Source organism: Manis pentadactyla (genome assembly GCF_030020395.1).
Source record: "Manis pentadactyla isolate mManPen7 chromosome 15 unlocalized genomic scaffold, mManPen7.hap1 SUPER_15_unloc_1, whole genome shotgun sequence".
Taxonomy (NCBI): Eukaryota; Metazoa; Chordata; class Mammalia; order Pholidota; family Manidae; genus Manis; species Manis pentadactyla.
Genome location: NW_026644588.1, coordinates 892,327 through 914,179, shown reverse-complemented (window position 1 = coordinate 914,179; position 21,853 = coordinate 892,327). Strand labels below are relative to the sequence as shown.

Sequence of the window (21,853 nt, the reverse complement as noted above, 5' to 3'; positions counted from 1 at the left end):
TGAGCCAATGAAAGCTCAGGAGATGGGAAATTCCGGGGGCACGCCTAGCGTCAGGAAAGGGCTTCCGGCGACCTCCACGGGGCGGTCGTTTAGGCTGCGTCTGTGTCGGTTCGCTGGATTACTGGCGCTGTACCTCCCGGTCGGGGTTGAGAAGGTGCGAGAAGAGGCGCCGTCCCCTCCGCAAGGAGGCGAGTGTGAGGCCCGGCGATATTGCTCACGGGCCCCCCGCCAGGGCCGGGATCGCGCGTGCTACGCCCGGGTCGCCTGCTCTGCTCTGCGCCCGGCCCCGCTGCGCCCACGGAGTCCGATGGTGGCGGGCGCGCCAAGAGGCCCGCCTCAGGTACCTGCCCGTCACCGGGCCTCCCGCCCTCGCCCGCCCACCCTCGGGCCCTGAGTTCGGGCCCTGCTCACCGCCCACTGCCCAGGCCCCGGGCCCTGAACGGAAAGGCGCTCGTGGGCGGGGCCCCTGCTATGAGCACAGGTGTCACGGCGCGTAGGGCCGTTACGTGCGGGGGGACTCGGGAAGCCTGGCTTCCTGTGGCTGCAGCATGAACAGCGGACAGCAGATATGAGGAGAATGGCAGGAAGACCAGGGAGGAGGCTACTGCGGCAGTCCAGTGGGTGTGGATGCTGTGGGCCAGTTGAGGGGATTGGAAGTAGGATAAAAGGTTGAATTCTGTATCTTTTTTTTCTCTGTCTTAGTAGATCTTGTATTTTCTCATTAAGAAGGTAAGAGAGACGTCAGAGATGACTAAGGTTTTTGGAAAAGTTCAATGACAGGACGGATGGAAGCTCCTTTAGCTGGGATGTGGAAGCCTGTAGTACGATTAATTTTTGCTCAGGATATTAGTGATGTTTTCAATGTGTTGAGTGTGTGAGGTGTTTTGAAGAACAAATTAGTAGAGTGCGTAGCTGGCCACACAGGTCTGCAAAAATTGGACGATAGTATGCGGACCAGGGTGGAGCGGTGTGTCCAAGCTCAGGCCACCTAAGCAAAATTCCTGGGAAGTCCAAGATCAAAGCACTGGGAGATGTGTTTCCCGGTGAGGGGCTCTCTTCCTGTCTTACAGATGTCTGCCTCCTCACCTTAACCTCACGTAGCCTTTCCTTGGTCCAGCGCAGTGGAATGAGCAGGAGATGTCGTCCTTTGCTCCTAAGGGTCACACCCTTGTGACCTAATCTAAACCTGAGTACCTCCCAGAGGCCCCACCTCCAAATAACATCGTACTAGGAAGTAGGGCTTCAACGTAGGCATTTTAGGGGGATGCATACATTCAATCCACAGCACTGTGGGTCACATTTAGTGGAATAATCCTGATGATGTTCATAGCAGACCAGGAAGTCTGAAGGTTGGGTCTCATGCTTGAGCACCTGGTGGAGGTGATAGACATGACAGACAGAGGAGAGAAGGGGCACTGGGAACAGCGTGGAAGAGAGGGTGATCTGGCAGGTGGCTGAGGCTTCTGAGCATTGCGCGCTGCCGACACAGAGGTAGAGGCTTATATAGGAGTAACTGAGGCAAGATCACAGGTCAGTTATCCTGCTTATTCGTGGCTGGGGAAGGGGGTGGGAGCTCACCAGGATTTTGTTGTGTCAGGAATTTGAGTCAGGCAGGAGGGTTAGTTAAGCAGCACAAATGGGCATCTGGAGAACTGAACCTGGGCTGCAAAGCCTCTGGGACTGGCTTTTGGAATGAGGGTGAGGAAGAGAGGAAGGCTGTGACTGGTGAGAAGTCAAGTGCAGTAAGTGGGAAAAGATCTTGGGTGTATGAGATCCACAAGTGATTCTGGTGGGCTGAGGTCGAGGCGAGTAAGCCACGGCAGGAAGCCTTTAGAGCAGGACTCTGGACTGCCAAAAGTCAGGGGGACCATTGGTGGTCTGGGGTGCTACCAGGTCCTGTTTGACATAGGAGGGACAGGGCAGTGCCTTTGGGGCAGGGCAGGGAAGAGGCAGTAACCATGAGACAGACATTGGTAGAGTGATGTCCAGGCCGGGAGATGTGAACTGGCGGCCTGCGTGGTCTGGCATTGAGGATATAAGGATGAAGTGTGACCCTGCCCCATTGGCTCTGTCTGAGAGGCATGACGTGGGAGACTGTAGGATTGCCTGGCCAGAGGGAGTATGTCCCTGCAGGCCGGGCCCAGAACTTCGGTGCTGCCTGCCTGCCTGCTGTTGCTGTGCTTGGACACGGGGATGAAAGGGCCTAGGAGGAGAGTGCTCATCAGTGGTGCCAGGCGCTGATGCCTCCTCTGAGATGGGGAAATGAGGAGGGTGAGCAGAGGGCAAATGAATGAGTGGGTGAACTTGGGGTCCTAGGAGAAAAGTTGATCATGGAGTGAACTGTCCCCATTATGGCAGGGCTCTGTGACCTTTGAGGACGTGGCCATTTACTTCTCCCAGGAGGAGTGGGGGCTCCTTGATGAGACACAGCGGTTCCTATACCATGACGTGATGCTGGAGATCTTTGCACTTACAGCGTCCCTGGGTAAGGTCTTCATATTCCTCCCAGTGTCCTTAGCTGGTCCCTCCCCGTCTCAGAGGCAGCTCTGTCCTTTCCACAGCCAGACCATGGTCTCTGCTGACTTCCCCCACTCCCTTGGAATATGTGCTACGGGTGCCAGCACAAAGCTGTGTGCACCCCTCAAGCAGCCCTACAACCTGCAAGGTGCACAGCCAAGGATCTGGGAGTCCCAAGTCTGGGAGGCAGCCTAATGGATGTCCCCTAGCTTGTCTTCTCCCTGGGAAGGTGACTGTCCAAATCCCTGGAACCTTGTGCCCCATGTTCTGCCTCCATCCTGTTTTTTTTTTTAAGTTGAGATTTAATTGAGACATATAACATCATATTAGTTTCAGGTGTATAACATAGCGATTCCATATTGCACAATGCTCACCACAGTAAATCATTAACATTCATCACTGTACAGAGTTAAAAAATTTTTTTTATTGCGATGACAACTTTTAGGATTTCCCCGACTGCATGTGTTAGGAATTGCGAACAATGTCGTGGTCTCTGTGGACTTTTCTTGACAGACTGCACTTTGAGATTTTACTGTAATGGGTCTTTCCTTTCTGTGCTCTGCTGATTCCAGAGCTTCTCTGGGTCTGTGCTGGCCACTCACCTGTGTTGTCTTTCCCTGAGGACTTGCTTCATTCAGGTCCCATGTAGTTTCACAGATGGAGGTGCAGGGCGAGCCCTGGTTACTTAACAGAGTGGACATGCCAGGATGGTGTCAGGAGGCCTGGCCCTGGTGCGTGCCAGCTCAGGGAGGGCATGACATCAAAGCTGTGTTCACATCATGCCAAGACCCTGCCATGTGTCCACCAGTGTTTTGGTGCAAGTGCCACTGGCCACATCACTTTCTTGTGCATAATTGACATTTTCGTAATTTGTCCTTTCAACTGTGACTTCCAGTCCCTGCCTGTCCCCACGCCTCTGACCTCCGTGTATCGCTTATCCTCTCTACTGTACAGTCTGCAGTTCTCCCACAGTGATCCACACACAGAGTGTTGTATGCACATATTTTCAAGTTGTCCTTGAACACCATGTACTCAGTTCAGAGTGTATTTCCCTGTGCCTGGACACAGCCATCTTTCTGCATAGCATGGCCATGTCCCTGGCTGACAAGGTCCCTGCTGAAGGCTGCTGTTAGGCAGTGAGTCAGTCATCCTGCCTTTTCTCCCTGTGTGACACCCATATTTGTGTGCCCTGTATCCCAGAAAGTCTCCTTTATTCTGTGATCTTTAGAGGCCCTCTACTGCAAAGCGGCCCTCCCTTCAGATTGCTGCCCATGAAAACATTCCCATGGATTCGTTCTTTGATTTAAATGTATGTGTATGGCACACATTTTTGTTGACTTCTCCCTCCCACTGGTGTTAACCTTTACTGTATTAGCATTTCTCTGCCTTCAGATTGTTGGTGTGGAGCAAAGGATGAGGTAGCTTCTGAGCAGAGTGTTCCTGTAGAAGATGCCAGGACTTCCATGGCAGGTCCATTGACTGAGAAGACCCATCCTTGTGAGAAGTGTGTCCCAGTCTTGAAAGACGTTTTACACCTGACTGAGCTCCAAGCAACATATCCTGGACAGAAACCATACCTGGGTGGGACATCTAGAGGCTTATGGTACAGTGAAAACCTTCGCCAGTACCAAAAGTATGACAGTGGAGAGAAAATCTTCAAAGAAGACATGGACAGGGCCTCACTTGTGACAAGCTGCAGATTCCATGTGTTGGGGAAGCCCTTCACTTGTGGGGAGGGTGAAAAGGACATTTTAGCTCTGTCAGGCCTTCTGCAGCACCAGGCCACTCCCAACAGTGAGAAGCCACATGGCAGCATCAAGCATAGGGAGTCCTTTAACAGTGGGAAAAGTTGTAACAAGTGGGTTGAATACAGGGAAGTATTTAGCAAGCCTCACACACTTCACCACCAGAGAGTCTGCACTGGAGAAGGTCTTGATGAATGTAGCAACTGTGGAAAAGCCTTCAGCTGCAAATACAAACTTACTGAGCACCGGGAAGTTCACACTGGAGCAAGGCCGTATGAGTGTGGTGAATGTGGGAAATTCTTTAGGTACAAAAGCTGCCTCACTCGACACAGGACAGTTCACACTGGAGAAAGGCCTTATGAGTGTGGTGAATGTGGGAAATCTTTCAGTGAGAACTATGTCCTTGTTCAACACCAAAGAATTCATACTGGAGAAAGGCCTTATGAGTGTGGTGAATGTGGGAAATTCTTCCGCCACAAAAAGTCTCTCATTCAACACAGGACAGTTCACACTGGAGAAAGGCCTTATGAGTGTGGTGAATGTGGGAAATTCTTTAGGTACAAAACCTACCTCACTCAACACAGGAGAGTTCACACTGGAGAAAGGCCGTATGAGTGTGGTGAATGTGGGAAATCCTTTACCTGCAAAAAGTCCCTCACTCAACACAGGAGAGTTCACACTGGAGAAAGGCCTTATGAGTGTGGTGAATGTGGGAAATTCTTTACCCGCAAAGGCCACCTCATAAAACACAGGAGAGGTCACACTGGAGAAAGGCCTTATGAGTGTGTTGAATGTGGGAAATCTTTCACTGATAGCTCTATCCTTTTTCAGCACCAAAGAGTTCACACTGGAGAAAGGCCTTATGAGTGTGGTGAATGTGGGAAATTCTTTAGCCGCAAAACCCACCTCACTCAACACAGGAGAGTTCACACTGGAGAAAGGCCTTATGAGTGTGGTAAATGTGGGAAATCTTTCACTGACAACTCTGCCCTTGTTCAACACCAAAGAGTTCACACTGGAGAAAGGCCTTATGAATGTGGTGAATGTGGGAAATTCTTTACCCGCAAAACCTCCCTCACTCAACATAGGAGAGTTCACACTGGAGAAAGGCCTCATGAGTATGGTGAATGTGGGAAATCTTTCACTGAGAACTCTGCCCTTGTTCAACACCAAAGAGTTCACACTGGAGAAAGGTCTTATGAGTGTGGTGAATGTGGGAAAATCTTTACCCGCAAAACCTCCCTCACTCAACACAGGAGAGTTCACACTGGAGAAAGGCCTTATGAGTGTGGTGAATGTGGGAAATTCTTTATGTACAATACCTCCCTCAATCGACACAGGACAGTTCACACAGGAGAAAGGCCTTATCAGTGCAATGAATGTGGTAAATCCTTTAGCCGGAGCTCTGCCTTCCTTCAACACAGGAGAGCTCACTTGCAGTAAATGTTGGAAATCCTTCAGCTGCAAATCTGACCTGTCAACACCAAAAATTCACACTGGAAAAGGCCTTAGACTCTCAAAGAGAATTTGCTCTTTCCATTTTAAGTGTAACTGTTGGGGAAAAACCTCTGTGAGTAGCCACTTGTGGGGGTTCACATATAAAGCACAAAAATCATATGAATACTCATATATGACTTGATTGTTGATAGTTCATGATTCGTGGTCAAAACAGAAACAGTTTCTGTGATATGAGTGCCCTTGCATTGTTTCCTATTTAAGAACTTGTTCGCTATGCTTCACAAGATTGGAGACTGTTGAGAGTTGGACTTGATGATTGTGCATTGAGTTCCCTATACAGAATTTTATCATTGTTAACAACCATTTGATTAATATAAGAGGTGCCCTCTCAGCACCACTCTTATGCTGTTACACCTTGAGTCCCCTGGCTGGTCCTTTCAGGTCTCGATAACTCATGGCATCTCATCACTTATCTGTGGGTCAGAAGCAGGGAGGGACTGACAAGTGGTGCCCAAACAGGGACTGTTGAAACTCAGAGCGGGGACAGTTGAAACTCAGAGCGGGGAAGTTCCACTCCGGGCGACCCTTAAAACGCAGAGTGGGGAAAGCTCCGACGATCGTGGACCCCTTAAGGCTCCCAAGAAAACACGCATAGGGACAGGATTGAGAGGTCAGGGACCCTATAATGGGCCAAAATGAAACTGAAGCAGCTAAACCAGAGGATTATTTAGAATTACTCTGTGCCTGCCTAAAAGCACCAAGAGTGAAAAGTTCTAAAAAGGACTTTGCTCAACTTCATAAATATATTTAAAAATATTGTTACTGGTTGCCACCACAGGGGACCCTTAAACAAGCTGATTGGGATAATGTATTAAGAGGCTTTAAAAAGGCTCACAGGGGGATGTTATCCCTGTGCCTGTCTGGTGTATATGTGATCTGATCACTTGCCTTGCAGCCTTTGCAAACTACCCCCTATCTGAAACCAAGTCAGACACACGAGTGTGAGAGAACTCTTGGATGATGTGGTGAAATCAAGTAAGCGATCTTCATACCCACATCCGTCTGACTTCCTCGTCCTCCCTCTTCAGAGACTGACGTTGAGAGTTCTATTCATTCCTCTTGTAAAAAATCCTTAGCCTCTGTTCCTGCTGCGTCTGCCTTCACGGCAGGAGTACGTAAAGCCCAGTGGGAGGGTGATATAGATGCTTACCTGACACCCTTAGTAGCACCAATTAATTTAACTCCTTTCCGGCCAGGTGAGGATCCCGATTTTCCACAAGGAGGGGTTAAAGCACTTTATACACCTATAACTTACAAGACATTAAAAGAATTTAAACATGCTGTTTCCTCTTACGGTACTAATTCTCCATATGTTGTGGGTCTCTTGGGGTTGGCAGAAGAGGAAAGGATGATTCCTCACGATTGGGATTTATTGGCTCGTACTTGTCTAGACTCTTCTGAATTTTTACAATTTAAAACGTGGTGGTATGAGCACAGGCTTTGAGAAATCAGCATGCCGATCCTCCAGTTCTTGTAACTGCTGAACAACCAGCAGGACAAGGAGACTGGCTGCAGATAGAAAGACAAGCTGGGTACGATGACACGGCAGTAACACAAGTATGTCTGTGTTGTCTAAAAGCCTAGGGAAAAATACAAGCAGCTGGAAAGCCTGCCTTACCATTTAGTAAAATTAAACAGGGCTCTTCAGCCTATACGGGATAAATGGCCCTCAGCTTATATCATTCATTATATGGATGATATTCTCATAGCCCTACCTAAACATTTATCTCTCAACACTATTCTCAGTGAAACAAACTGGATTAAAACAATGGCGATTACAAATAATCCCAGATAGAATACAAATACAATACCCAATGAATTATTTGGAGAATAAAATTCAGGAAAATTCAATAATCCCTCAAAAATTTCAAATAAGGAGAGATCATCTTAAAACTTTAAATGATTTTCAAAAGCTCTTAGGAGATATCAATTTGATCCGACCATTATTAGGAATTCCTACTTATAAATTACAACATCTTTTCAATACCTTAAAAGGACCCCCAGATCTTAATAGTCCTAGAGACTTAAACTCGAAAGCTGAGGAAGAACTCAAGTGGATAGAACAACACACTCAAAAGGCTCAATTAACAAAAACTGACTTATACAAACCATTACTCTTATTAATTTACTTTACTCCCCATTCTCCCACAGGATTGCTCTGTCAAGGTGACGGTTGGTTAAAATAGATATCTTTGCAGTATCAAACTAAACCCCCCTTACAACTTTACATTGACAAAGTCGCCTCCATTATCCTGAAGGGATGACAGAGACTAAGACAGATGACTGGTCAAGAACCTCGTTCCATTATGCTTCCATTATCTAAACAAAACATTATACAAATATTTCAAGAAAATACTCATTGGCAAATTGCACTTTCTGATTTTTTAGGAAATATTGACTGTCATTACCCTAAGAATAAATTATTTTCCTTGTTTCAGCGTCATCAATGGATCCTTCCTCAAAACACTTCTCCTAATCCATTATTAAATACTGTTACCTGTTTTACCGATGGTACAAAATCTTTTAAAGCAGCCTATACAACTTGTTCTGGTTTGTGAAAGACTTTTCAAACGTCCTTCAGTTCTGTACAACAAAGTGAGTTCTTTGCTGTATTGGAAGCTCTGCAAGATTTTCCAGGTCCTCTTAACATTGTCACTGACTCTGCTTCTGCTGCCTTTCTGTTCCTCTATTAGAAACCGTGACATTGGGCACCGTACAATCTCTTATTAACACTTTATTTTCTCAATTACAGGCATGTATCCATCAACATCTACATCCTTTTTCTTCACTCATATATGATTGCATTCTAATTTACCAGGTCCTTTATCATACTGTAATGATAAAGTAGACAAGCTTGTTTCTTTAGTTAATTACTCAGCAGCTCAACGCTATCACGACCTGACTCACGCTCCCTCCTTTAACTTACAGAGACGTTTTTCGCTCTCTGAATCTGAAGCTCAAAATAGCTTGAATTCTTGTCCAACCTGTTCTCAAATTAATTCTCCTCACAAGCTGGAAACGTTCCCAGGGGAACACATCCTAATGCCCTATGGCAAATGGATGTTCCTATTGTTCCTGAATTTGGAACTCTTAAACATGTTCATGTTTCCATTGACACTTATTCTTCTGCTTCCTGGGCCACAGCTTTAACAGGCAAATGATCTCATCATGTTATTACTCATCTTTTACAAGCATTTGCATTACTAGGCGTTCCTGCCACCATAAAAACTGACAATGCTCCAGTTTACCTTTCCTCCGTGCTATAGAAATTTTTTCAGCTATATATATCTGCGTGTCAGAAGCAGGGAGGGACCGACACACCTGCTTGAATCTTATATCTGGATACCACACACTTGAGTATCTCCATAAATTTCAATGATGTAGGGAGCATGTGTAACCTACCCAGGGTCTTTGCCAGGTTTATACTGTTAGTTTCTGTGACAGAAGCTGTTTTATCTCTATTACCTGGCAGGTCCACACACTATGTGTTAGTCACCGTCCTAGTGTGCTCAGCAAAGCTGACCTTTGTGCCCTCCCATTGGTTGGAGGAATTCATGGGAATCCTGAGCTCTTGTGGGGTCTTGTCCTTTCTCTCTGACAAGTTAGGGCAGGGACCTGACCCTGTGTTACCTCTGAGAACACTGTCTGGGTTCTGCTGGCGGCTTGCAGAAAAGCACTGACTCTTAGAGACACAGTTGTCTCAGGTAGTGCTTGTGATGGGGTTTTCCATCTTCCAAGTCAGCAAACCAGAAACTGCCTGTTACACATGGCACTGCTTTGTGCAATAATAATGGTCTTTGAGCACTTTTAATCCTGGAAATTTTCTAAACTGTGTGGGGTAATTTCAAAAATCAATAGGGCTGCCAACCCAAACAATGAACAGCTTTCATGGGGATCCAAATGTTGGGTGCCTCAGAAGGAACAGACTGTGATGGCCAAATATGGAGGGCTCCAGTTTTTACCTAGTTTGTGTTGCTGCCAAGGCCGCCTAGGAAAGACTGCATTGTGGTCCTAATTTTTTGCCTGTGTGCCAGAGGCCTGTGACCTCAGAGGTCACCCTGAAGAAGGGGCAGTTGTGACAACCTCCTGTGCTTCTGGAGAAAATGAGTTTTTTCTTGCTCATGGGAGATCTCACATGATGCCCAACTGCTGAAGGGAAGGTTAACCTTAGGTTCTGCAGAGGAACCATATGTCCTGACACTCAGAATTCAGTGGTTTAGTGTCACTTATAATACAGGGGCAATGGAAGTTAATTGGTACAGGAACAGTTGATTAATAGAGAGTGAAGGAGATTGCAGTAAACTATATGGAATGTGCCTCCTCTAAAGTTGCATCTGCTGTGGTTTCAGTGACAGGGACTGCAGGATGAGTGTACAGAAATCTCAGGACCTCCAGGGATGTTTATCTTGTGTGGCTCTAATCATTGGCAGACAAAAGGGTTTTGTGGATTCCTGTAGCTTCTCTGAGCTGCTTTCCTTGAGAACATCACTCTTACTATAAAGGCGACAAAAGAAGGATGGAAAGACGGGGATCCTGTAATCAGGGATGTCATTTTTTGTGACCCAACCAGCAGTCCTTTTGACTCGGGTGGAAATGGCCTTCATTCGTTTTTTAAAGATATTATTGATATACACTCTTACGAAGGTTTCACATGAAAAACAACGTGGTTACTACATTCACCCATAGTTTTTAGTTCCCCCCGCATACCCCACTGCATTCATGTCCAGCAGTATAGTCAGATGCCACAGAGTCACTATTTGCCTTCGCTGTGCCACATTGTCTTCCCCATGATCCCCCACAGCATGTGGGGTAATCCCCTTCTCCCACCTTCCCCTTCCCCACCCCTTTTGTAACCACTAGTCTCTTCTTGGAGTCTGTGAGTCTGCTGCGGTTTTGTTCCTTCAGTTTTCCTTCATTGTTATACTCCAGAAATAAGGAAAATCATTTGGTACTTGCTGTTCTCCGCCTGGCTTATTTCACTGAGCATAATATCCTCCAGCTCCATCCATATTGCAAATGGCAAATGGTAGGATTTGTTTCTTTCTAATGGTTGAATAGTATTCCATGGTGTATATGTACCATATCTTCTTTATCCATTCATCTACAAACAGACACTTAGGTTGCTTCCATGTCTTGGCTATTGTAAATAGTGCTGCAATAAATATAGGGGTGCATATGCCTTTTTGAATCAAAGAAATTATATTCTTTGGGTCAATTCCTAAGAGTGGAGTTTCCGAGTCAAATGGTATTTCTATTTTTAGTTTTTTGAGGAACCTCCATATTGCTTTCCACAAAGGTTGAACTAATTTACATTCCCACCAGCAGTGTAGGAGGGTTCCTCTTTCTCTACATCCTTGCCAGCATTTGTTCTTCTTACTCTTTTTGATGCTGGCCATCCTAACTGGTGTAACGTGATATCTCATTGTGGTTTTAATTTGCATTTCCCTGATAATTAGCGATGTGGAGCATCTTTTCATGTGCCTGTTGGCCATCTAAATTTCTTCTCTGGAGAGCTGTCTCTTCATATCCTCTGCCCATTTTTTAATCGGGTTATTTGCTTTTTGGTTGTTAAACCATGTGAGTTCTTTATATATTTTGAATGTTAATCCCTTGTCGGATATGTCGTTTACAAATATATTCTCCCATACTGTAAGTTGCCTTTTTGTTCTGCTGATGGTAGACTTTGCTGTAAAGAAGGTTTTTATCTTGACGGAGTCCCATGTGTTCATTTTTGCTTTTGTTTCCCTTGCCCAGGGAGATGCATTCAGGAGAAAGTTGCTCATGTTTATATTCAGGAGATTTTTGCCTCAGTTGTCTTCTAAGAGTTTCACAGTTTCATGTCTTACATTCAGGTCTTTGATCCATTTTGAGTTTACTTTTGTGTATGTGATTAGACAACAATCCAGTTTCATTCTCTTGCATGTAGCTGTCCAGTTTTGCCAACACCAGCTGTTGAAGAGGCTGTCATTTCCCCCATTATATATCCGTGGCTCCTTTATCATATATTGATTGCTCAGGTTTATATCAGCTCTCTAGTCTTTTCCATTGGTCTGTGGTCTAGTCTTGTACCAGTACCAAATTGCCTTGATTACTGTGGCTTTGTAGTAGAGCTTGAAATTGGGGAGCATAATCCCCCCCCACAGCTTTATTTTTCCTTCTCAGGATTGCTTTGGCTATTCAGGGACTTTTGTGGTTCCATATGAATTTTTAAACTATTTCCTATAGTTCGTTGAAGAATGCTGTTGGTATTTTGACAGGGATTGCATTGAATCTGTAGGTTGCCTTAGGCAGGATGGCCATTTTGACAATATTCTTCCTATCCATGAGCACAGGATGTGTTTACATTTATTCATATCTTCTTTAATTTCTCTCATGAGTTTCTTGTAGTTTTCAGGGTATAGGTCTTTCACTTCTTTGGTTAGGTTTATTCCTATGTATTTTTTTATTTTTGATGCAATTGTGAATAGAATTGTTTTCCTAATTTCTCTTTCTGCTAGTTCATCATTAGTGTATAGGAATGCAGCAGATTTCTGTGTATTAATTTTGTATCCTACAACTTTGCTGAACTCAGATATTAGTTCTAGTAGTTTTGGAGTGGATTCTATAGGGTTTGTTATGTTCAATAGCATGTCATCTGCAAACAGTGACAGTTTGACTTCTTTCTTACCAATCTGGATGCCCTTTATTTTTTTGTTTTGTCTGATTGCCGTGGTTAGGACCTCCAGAATTATGTTGAATAAAAGTGGGGAGAGTGGGCATCCTTGTCTTGTTCCTGATCTTAGAGGAAAAGCTTTCAGCTTCTCACTGTTAAGTATAATGTTGGCTGTGGGTTTTTCATATATGGCTTTTACTATGTTGAGGTTCTTGCCATCTATGCCCATTTTGTTGAGAGTTTTTAATCTTGACTGGATATTGAATTTTGTCAAATGCTTTTCAGCATCTATGGAGATGATCATGTGGTTTTTGTCCTTTTTGTTGATGTAGTGGGTGATGTGGATGAATTTTCAAATGTTGTACCATCCTTGCATCCCCGGAATAAATCCTACTTGATCATGATGGATGACCAGAAGTTTTGTTCTTGGGTAGTTTTTTTATTACTGATTCAATTTTGTTACTGCTAATTGGTCTGCTTAGACTTTCTGTTTCTTCATTGGTCAGTCTTGGAAGGTTGTATTTTTCTTGAGAGTTGTCCATTTCTTCTAGGTTATCCAGTTAGCATATCGATTTTCATATTATTCTCTAATAATTCTTTGTATTTCTTGGTGTCTGTCATGATTTTCCCTTCTCATTTCTGATTCTGTTTATGTGTGTATATTTTGTTTTACTCTTAATAAGTCTGGCTAGGGGGTTGTTTATTTTGTTTATTTTCTCTAAGAACCAGCTCTTGGTTTCATTTTTTTAACTTGAGCAACATTGTGTCTCATAGAACTGAAAGAGCAAACCGGGACCTCTCACCCATTTGCTCTGTGCCTTCCGTCTTGAGTAACTATATCCCTGACACGGCCCCGTTCCCGCTCAAACCACACCCAGCAACCTGAGCGATGGGGCCCTGACTCTTCCCCAGCCAATTGGCTAAAGCCACAACCATCACCCCGCCAACTACCCCTAGACCCCTATAAAACCTTTGTGCTTTTGAAACGCGCTCTCTCTCTGGCATCTCGCTGCTGCATTGGTGCAAGTAAGAGATTGAACTCGAGTTAGCTCGAATAAAGGCTCTTCACTTTTGCACGGGACTCGGATCCCAGGCAGTCTTTGGGGATCATGAATTCTGGGCATATTTGGAGGCTCATCCAGGATCCCCAAGACCCCGGGGGACCCCGACCCGGAGAGCCTGACTGGCCACAGTTGGTATTTGTTCGTTTCCTGTCTTTTTTGTGTGTCCGCTTCCTTTCTGTTTGCGTGAGCTCTTTTCTGGAATCCCAGTACTGCCCGAAGCGGTCTATGTGGATGCACAGGTGGACCACGGGCTGGAGGATTCAGAAGACTTTCCGATCCTACCTGGAGGGACGTGGAATGTAGGGGCCGGCCTACGGCCGAGGCTGAGTCCCACTATGGCTGAACACCGCCCTTCCACTCTAGTTGACCAATGTCCTAAGATGGCACACGCTTCCTGGGCGCCACCCTGCCTGGTTTGGTGGCATTAGCATAAGGAAGTTGCTCCTATAGGCTTGCATGATCTTGATCACCATAGGCCAGCTTCCTTTATATAAGGCGTAAGCAGGAAAGAGAAGCACTCTCTCACTCTTTCTCTCTCTCACTCACTCTCACTCTCCCACTCTCTCAATCTCTGTCTCCCTCTCTCCCCTCATTCTTCCTCTCATTCACTCCCCCCGGCTGTTGCTTCTTCTCACTCACCTTCTCCCGGCCTTCCGAGCAACAGTAAAGAACTGAAGTGAACCAGGTCTGTGTACGTATTGCTGTCGTCATTGCCACAAGGGGCGAACGCGGTATCTGGTGCCCAAACACAGGAGTTTTTCTCCAACCACCCAGAGGAGAAACTGGCGGACGCGGACGCCATAGAGCTTCTTACCCTGAAGCAGTACCTGTGGACCCCATTCGGAAGGATTGCTCGGGAAGGCGCCTCAGATGAGAAGGGTGAGTGGACCAACGAGCAAAGCAAATGTAGAAGTAGGAAAGGAGATGGCAAGCGGCTGTGGTGGGGATTTCTGTTTTGTCTGTCCGTCATAGTGTTCTTTGTTGTACTGTTTTGTTTTGTCAAAAATGTTATGAAAAGTTAGGGCGCCAGTGAAAGTTCGCGGGATAGCGACGAAGCAAGGAAAGTTCGCGGGATAGCGACGAATGCAGGTTAGCGATAAGAGTACCCTTTACCCATAAACTTAGGAGTAGCCTTTTATCCTTTAATCGCTAACATGGTATCTGAAGAGTCTAGAATTAGAGTAGAAGAGCCTTTGAGAGCACTCCTGAGGGCCAACAGAACCTCATTAAAAACAAAAACCGCAAGGGCTTTCCTCCACACGGTGGAGAAGCATGCTCCGTGGTTCCTAGATGCAGGAAGAATCACTACCCCCGTGTGGGAAAAGTTAGGCGAGGATCTGCGCAACGCAGATCGCAGGGAGCCGCTCCCGGCTGGGACGCTCCCCATATGGGGGCTGGTTAAGAGCTGCCTAAAGGAGAATAAACCTAGTTGTAGAGAAGCCATAAGGGAGGGAGAGGAGATTCTTGAGGAAGTGAAAGAGGAAAGAGCCTCTGTGAGAGCATCTGAAAGTGGATCTACACAGGGGGGTCCTCTGATGAGGAAGAGGACCAAGAATTATCAGGAGAAGAGTTAGAGGCTAGGGCTGCTCAGAGAGGACATCGGCCCACATTGTACCCCTCACTGAGCCGACTGAGAATAAGCAGAGAGGAAGGAGAGACTAGCTCAGCCCCTCTCCCCAATAAGAGCAGTAAGGTAGAAGAGATTGTGCCAACCGCCCCAAATTATCCATTTTGCTCTCCAACCTATAGAGCAGAGCCACCCCTTTACCAGAGTTACTCATATTGTGGTGGCCAGGGGTGCCAAGAACAATTGGGCAAGAATAGATGGAGAGAATGGCTAACCATGGAGGGGAATGCAGCCTTCCCAGTAATAGAAGATCCAAACACCCAGCAAAGATACCATCAAGCCCTAGATTTTAAGCTTGTTAAAAGCCTAAAGGAAGCTGCCACCACCTATGGAGTGCAAGCAGCGTTCACTGTGGCCATAGTGGAGTCATTAGCCACTCAGTATCTAACACCAGATGATTGGGCTAATGTAGCCAGAGCATGCCTTACTGGAGGTCAGTACCTGCTATTCAAAACTGCGTGGGCAGAGCTTTCTCAAGACACTACCCAGCGCAACGCTGCCGCAGGGAACAATCAGTGGAACCTAGAGATGCTAATGGGCACAGGACCTTACCTAGGACAGCATAATCAGATAAATTACCCTCCTGCTGTGTATATGCAAATAGCTACAGCAGCTGTCAAGGCCTGGAAAACACTCCAGGGCATTGGTGATTTACAGGGTCAATTATCTAAAGTACTCCAAGGACCAAATGAGCCTTATGCAGACTTCTTGGCAAGGTTGATGCAAACTGCAGGCCTATATTTGGAGATGTTGACACAGCAATGCCCCTAGTAAAACAGTTGGCCTATGAGAAAGCAAATAAATGGTGCAAGGAGGCTATCAGGCCTTGGAAAAATAAAGATTTAAATGTGTACCTCAAAGTTTGGAGGGACATCAATGACACTGTAGTGCAAGGACAGGTAATGGCTGCAGCCATAACTCAGGGACTGCAAAATGCACGCAGCAGGGCTACCCCTTCCGGGGCATGCTTCTATTGCAAGCAGATGGGTCATTTAAAGCGAGATTGCCTGAAATTATGGCGATCAGAGGAGCCCGTGTGGGTTCCTCAGTGGCCCCTTACCAGAGAGAAAAAAGAAGCAGCCCACACATTAGTGCAAGAGCAAATTGCAGCAGGGCATCTTCAAAGTTCTACTTCCCCATGGAATACACCCATATTTGTCATAAGAAAGAAATCAGGAAAATGGAGATTGCTGCATGATCTAAGAGCTGTAAATAATCAGATGATTCTCATGGGATCAGTGCAATTAGGTTTACCATTGCCTATGGCCCTGCCAAAAGATTGGAAATCAATTGTAATAGATATCAAAGATTGTTTCTTTTCCATCCCTCTTCATTCTGAGGACTGTAAAAAGTTTGCCTTCACTGTACCAGCCATCAACCACGATTGCCCAGATGAGCGGTATGAGTGGAAAGTGTTGCCACAAGGCATGGCAAATAGCCCTACTATGTGCCAGTTGTATGTGCATGAGGCCCTGGCAGAAGTTAGAAAAAAGTTCCCTGATGTAATTATCTATCATTATATGGATGATATTCTCTTATGTCATGAAAAGAATAGTAAAGTAGAAGAAGCCCTCTGCTTCCTGCAAGCACACTTTAAGATATGGGGCCTGGAACCAGCGCCAGAGAAAATACAGGCCACTTGCACCAAACAGTATTTAGGAATTAAATTGGAAGATACTATTGCTAGGCCATTAAAAATAACCATAAGAACAGATCAATTAAAAACCCTTAATGATTTTCAAAAACTACTTGGAGATATAAATTGGGTAAGGCCATTCCTAAAGCTTACAGATGAAGAGCTCAGTCCGTTATATGAGACACTGAAGGGCGATTCTGATTTATCATCTCCGCGCTCTCTCAGTAAGCAAGCCAAGGAAGCCTTGAGCCTAGTCCAGTCCCGCTTGCAGCTTGCCCAGGTGGATAGAATAGACTATGGCAAATTGCTATTCCTTATAGTGATACCCAGTAATAATAGCCCAACAGGGGTACTTCGGCAGGAAGGGCCAATTCTCTGGGTATATCTGGCCCACTCTCCAGGAAAAACATTAGATGGTATCCTCAGAGTATAGCTGATTTGATCATCAAGGGAATCAGGACAACTATAAAAACATTTGGGATTCCCCCAAACATAATAATAACGCCTTATACTGCTGAGCAGATTGAATGTCTTACTGCATGCTGTGATGCATGGGCTGTTGCTTACACCTTCACCAATGCTTCCTTTGACAACCACTACCCAAAACATCCTTGGCTACAGTTCTGCCTCTCTAATCCCGTCATCTTTTCTAAAAACACAAGATGTAATCCCATACCCAAGGCTAAGGTGGTGTTCACTGATGGGTCAAAGAATGGCATCGGGACTGTGGTCACTGGTGACCAATCTTGGACATTCAGTTTTCCAACCGCTTCAGCCCAACAAACAGAGCTGTTGGCTGTAGCACAAGCCTTTACACTTTTCTCACAGGAACCTTTTAACCTTTTAGCAGATAGTCAGTATGTAGTGAATGCTGTGTCCATCTTAGAGAATGTAAGTTATATTAGCCAGCCTTCCCCCGTTGCCAGTATTTTTAGAAAGCTACAACTGATCTGGGATCGATCAACACCTTTCTTTATTGGACATGTAAGAGCCCACACTTCCCTCCCAGGACCCATTGCTGAGGGAAACAGACGTGCCGATGCCCTGACCCGTGAGTTTAACATCTTAGCTCTATTTGACCCTGTAGAACAAGCTGCTCAATTTCACAAACAATTCCATGTCATTGCACATACCCTACGCCTAAAATATAATATTACTAGAGACCAAGCAAGAGCCATAGTAGTCAGTTGCAAATGGTGTGTCACACTCCTACCCTCCATCTCAGAAGGAGTTAATCCAAAGGGGCTACACCCCAATCACATTTGGCAAATGGATGTTACCCATATTCCAGAATTCGGTAAGATGAAATATGTCCATGTGTCTGTAGACACCTGCTCAGGCATCATTTTTGCCTCTTGCCATACAGGAGAAAAATCTAGAGATGTCATATCTCACTGCCTCCAGGCATTTTCGGCCTGGGGAAAGCCCAAACATTTAAAAACTGACAATGGGCCAGCATATACATCCCAATCGCTCCTCAGCTTTTTAAAAACAATGGATATCACCCACATGACGGGCATTCCCTATAACCCTCAAGGGCAAGGTGTGGTAGAGCGTGCCAACCTGACCCTTAAAAATGCTCTCTATAAACAAAAAGGGGGAATAGGGGCAGACTTCAGATCCCCCAGAGACAAACTTAACATCATATTGTTCATTTTAAATTTTTTGACATTGGACAAAGATGGCCACAGTGCAGCAGAGCGGCATAATCGCCGTTCCAGGCCTAAAGACATGCCCTCAGTTATGTGGAAGGATGTATTGGAAGGATCATGGAAAGTCCCGGATCCAGTGTTAATCTGGAACCGAGGCTCTGTTTGTGTTTTCCCACAGGACCGAAACAATCCCATCTGGGTGCCTGAACGCCTGACACGGAGAGTGGCAAGACCAGAACCGGAAGTGCGAGATGCCGACGCCACTACTCATCCTGCTCTGATGCTCATCCTGCTACTGATTTTTCAGCAGGCGATAGCGGAACCCAGAGAACTATGGGGTCTGGTGAAGGCTTGGCCTATTCCACTCCCGGTGACTGAAACTGCACATACCTTTCCTGCCTTTTTCTCTACCTATAGTACACTTAATCTCCCATATCTGCCTTCTGACAGCTCTATGTGTTGCTGGCATTTCTTTTCATAACCTCTCTAAAGCTGCCAATCTGTCCAGGGAATTAGGCAAGATGTTATCCACCAATTGGTCCAGTGAGTTTGACGTGCTCACCACTCAGCTATGGCTAGAAATATTGAATGTTAGTTCCCAAAAGTTAGAGGCGCTGTCTGTAGCTCAGTTTGCTGAAGCCGTGCTAAATGCCACCAAAGCCTGGTCAGGCATGGGTGTTCTGTTCCATGCAACGGCAACATCGGAAAGTGCGGATGGCTCTGGTGCAGGCCATGGCAGCTATAGAAGAAGGCATCTCCCCTAGGGTGTAGCACAATATGTTGGACCAGTAGTCAAAGACGGGTAAGATCAGGAGGTACGCATACCAACCTAAGACAGGGCGCAGACCTTAGCTGTCTGTTGCCCTATGACGGGTAAGGATGCTGCGCCTCCCTGACAACCTAAGACAGGCATGGTCCCCGAGCCTCATTGTGTTAAAAAACAAAAAAGGGGGAGATGTAGGGGCTGGCCTATGGCCGAGGCTGAGTCCCACTATGGCTGAACACCGCCCTTCCACTCTAGTTGACCAATGCCCTAAGATGGCGCACGCTTCCTGGGCGCCACCCTGCCTGGTTTGGTGGCATTAGCATAAGGAAGTTGCTCCTATAGGCTTGCATGATCTTGATCACCATAGGCCAGCTTCCTTTATATAAGGCGTAAGCAGGAAAGAGAAGCACTCTCTCACTCTTTCTCTCTCTCACTCACTCTCACTCTCCCACTCTCTCAATCTCTGTCTCCCTCTCTCCCCTCATTCTTCCTCTCATTCACTCCCCCCGGCTGTTGCTTCTTCTCACTCACCTTCTCCCGGCCTTCCGAGCAACAATAAAGAACTGAAGTGAACCAGGTCTGTGTACGTATCGCTGTCGTCACCGCCACAAGGGGGGAACGCGGTATCGGAATCCCCTCCAAGGTCTGAGACGAGGCGGGTCGCTCCCTCCGGTCAGCGTGAGACCGTCGTCTAGGTTTTGGTTTTGCTTCCACGGAGTTGGAAGATTGTTTTCAGGGGCCCTCTGTTTGTCTATTTCTGTGTTTCTCTGTTTTATTTTGTGGACTTACTGGACGGACATTATGGGACAGGCTCAGACTATACTCCTCTAAGTATTATGATTGATCATTTTAAAGATGTCAGGGGAAGTGCTAACAACCTCAGTGTGGCGGTCCCGAAGGGTCGGTGGCCGACTTTTTGTTCTAGCGAGTGGCCAGCTTTCAATGTCGGATGGCCACCAGAGGGAACCTTCGACCCCCTACCATCCACCGAGTCAGGGATATTGTCTCTCGGTCTAAGACGAGTCATCCTGATCAGCTCCCTTATATTATCACTTGGCAGGACCTTGTTGAAGACCCACCCTCCTGGCTTAAGCCCTTCCTGGCCCCACGCCCTCCGGAGCCGAAACCCATTCTTGCTTTGCAGAGGACAGAGAAGAAGAACAAGAAAAGTCCTACCCGGCCTTCAGCACCCCTCTACCCTGTCCTACAAGGGGGTGCTGACAAAGAACTAATTTTTCCTCCCCCATATCGGCCCTCTAGGATGCTGGAAGGAAACCCCCCACCCCAGGGGAAGCAGATGCCGCTCCAAGAGCAGGGGGTGGAGGCACTCCAGTGGGAAGCCCACCCTTTACCAGACAAAGGGCCCAGAGGGAGCAGTCTGCCTCCACCGCTGACTCCACCATTCTATCCCTATGAGCTACCGGCCCCCCGGACGAGCAGGGAAATCAGCCCCACCACTACTGGCCCTTCGCCACTAGTGACCTCCACAATTGGAAAGCTCAGAACCCTAAGTTTTCCGAGAAACCAGCGGGGCTTATTAATTTATTAGACTTTGTTCTCTTTACCCATCAGCCCACATGAGATGACTGCCAGCAGCTTTTGCAGGTCCTGTTCACGACTGAGGAGAGGGAGAGAATCTTCAATGTGACCCAAAAACTAGTTCCAGGTGTAGACGGGAATCCCACCACCAGTCAGGCTCAGATAGACACCTTCTTCCCCTTAACTCAGCCTGAGTGGGATTTCAACATGGCAGAAGGTAAAGAGAGGCTCCAGGTCTACCGCCAGACTCTAATGGGGTGGCTCCGAATAGCTGCTAGAAAGCCACCCAATTTGGCCAGGGCAGGAAATGTACAGCAAGAAAAAGATGAATCTCTGGCTGCCTTTTGAGAACGGATCACGGAGGCATTCTGTACCTACACCCCCATGGATCCAGAGGCTCCCGGAAGCAAGGCAGCTCTTATCATGGCCTTTGTAAACCAGTTGGCCACAGACATTAGAAGAAAATTACAGAAAATAGACTAGGAGAAAGAAGTCTGTGGAACTTACTGGTAGTAGCCGAAAAGGTATACAACAACCGGGAGCCTCCTGAAGATAAGCAGACTCACGCCATGGCGGATGCCAGCAGTAAGCAAACTCGAGACCTGGCCAGAATACTACTAGCTACCACTGCTGGCTCCCCCGAGGAATGAGACCGCCGTCTCCGGCAGCTGGCGGACGACCCAAAAGAAAGTAGAAGAACCACCAAGGGGGGCAGGCAGAGGCTGCAGAAAGATCAGTGTGCATACTATGAAGAGATAGGGCACTGGGCCCAAGAGTGCCCAAAAAAGGCCGACAGGAAGGGAAGCAAGACTGATCGAGTAAAAGTCTTAGAGCTGGATGAACTGAGTGACTAGGGGAGTTGGAATTCGGACTCCCTCCCCGGGCCCAGGGTAACTCTTAGAATGGAGGGGACCCCTGTTGACTTCCTTGTCGACACCAGAACACAACATTCAGTCCTCCACACCCCAAAAGGAAAACTAGTGAGCAAGAAGTCCTGGATACAAGGGCCAACTGGTATGAGCCAGTATTCATGGACTACCCAAAGAATAGTAGATTTGGGGCCGGGCCGGGTATCCCACTCCTTTATGGTGATACCAGAATGCCCCTACCCACTGTTCGGATGGGACTTACTGACAA

At 46.6% G+C, this 21,853-nt stretch overlaps 1 protein-coding gene and 1 long non-coding RNA gene across 3 annotated transcripts; both read left to right on the top strand.

Moving 5' to 3' along the window:
• The first annotated feature begins 7 nt into the window (after positions 1 to 7).
• LOC118920162 (zinc finger protein 530-like) lies at positions 8 to 21,143 on the top strand. Of its 2 annotated transcripts, none has more exons than XM_057496492.1 (3): positions 8 to 340; positions 2,359 to 2,485; positions 20,750 to 21,143. In XM_057496492.1, the coding sequence occupies exons 1-3, from the start codon at positions 8 to 10 to the stop codon at positions 20,761 to 20,763; spliced, it is 474 nt and encodes a 157-aa protein (XP_057352475.1). In that variant the 3' UTR covers positions 20,764 to 21,143. The 2 variants fall into 2 exon arrangements, with proteins under 2 accessions (XP_057352475.1, XP_036756494.2); XM_036900599.2 differs by lacking the exon at positions 20,750 to 21,143 and adding an exon at positions 3,910 to 5,847.
• On the top strand, positions 13,889 to 19,750 carry LOC130682269 (uncharacterized). Its single transcript, XR_008995506.1, has 2 exons — positions 13,889 to 14,375; positions 18,590 to 19,750. It is a non-coding gene; the product is annotated as an uncharacterized LOC130682269 (long non-coding RNA).
• Positions 21,144 to 21,853: the final 710 nt, after the last annotated feature.

Excerpts from the sequence above, each read along its gene's own strand:
- LOC118920162 (XM_036900599.2), top strand. The coding sequence starts at position 8 with ATGAAAGCTCAGGAGATGGGAAATTCCGGGGGCACGCCTAGCGTCAGG. Across the intron at positions 341-2,358 it reads CGCCAAGAGGCCCGCCTCAG|GGCTCTGTGACCTTTGAGGA; the intron begins GTACCTGCCCGT and ends CCATTATGGCAG. Across the intron at positions 2,486-3,909 it reads TGCACTTACAGCGTCCCTGG|ATTGTTGGTGTGGAGCAAAG; the intron begins GTAAGGTCTTCA and ends CTCTGCCTTCAG.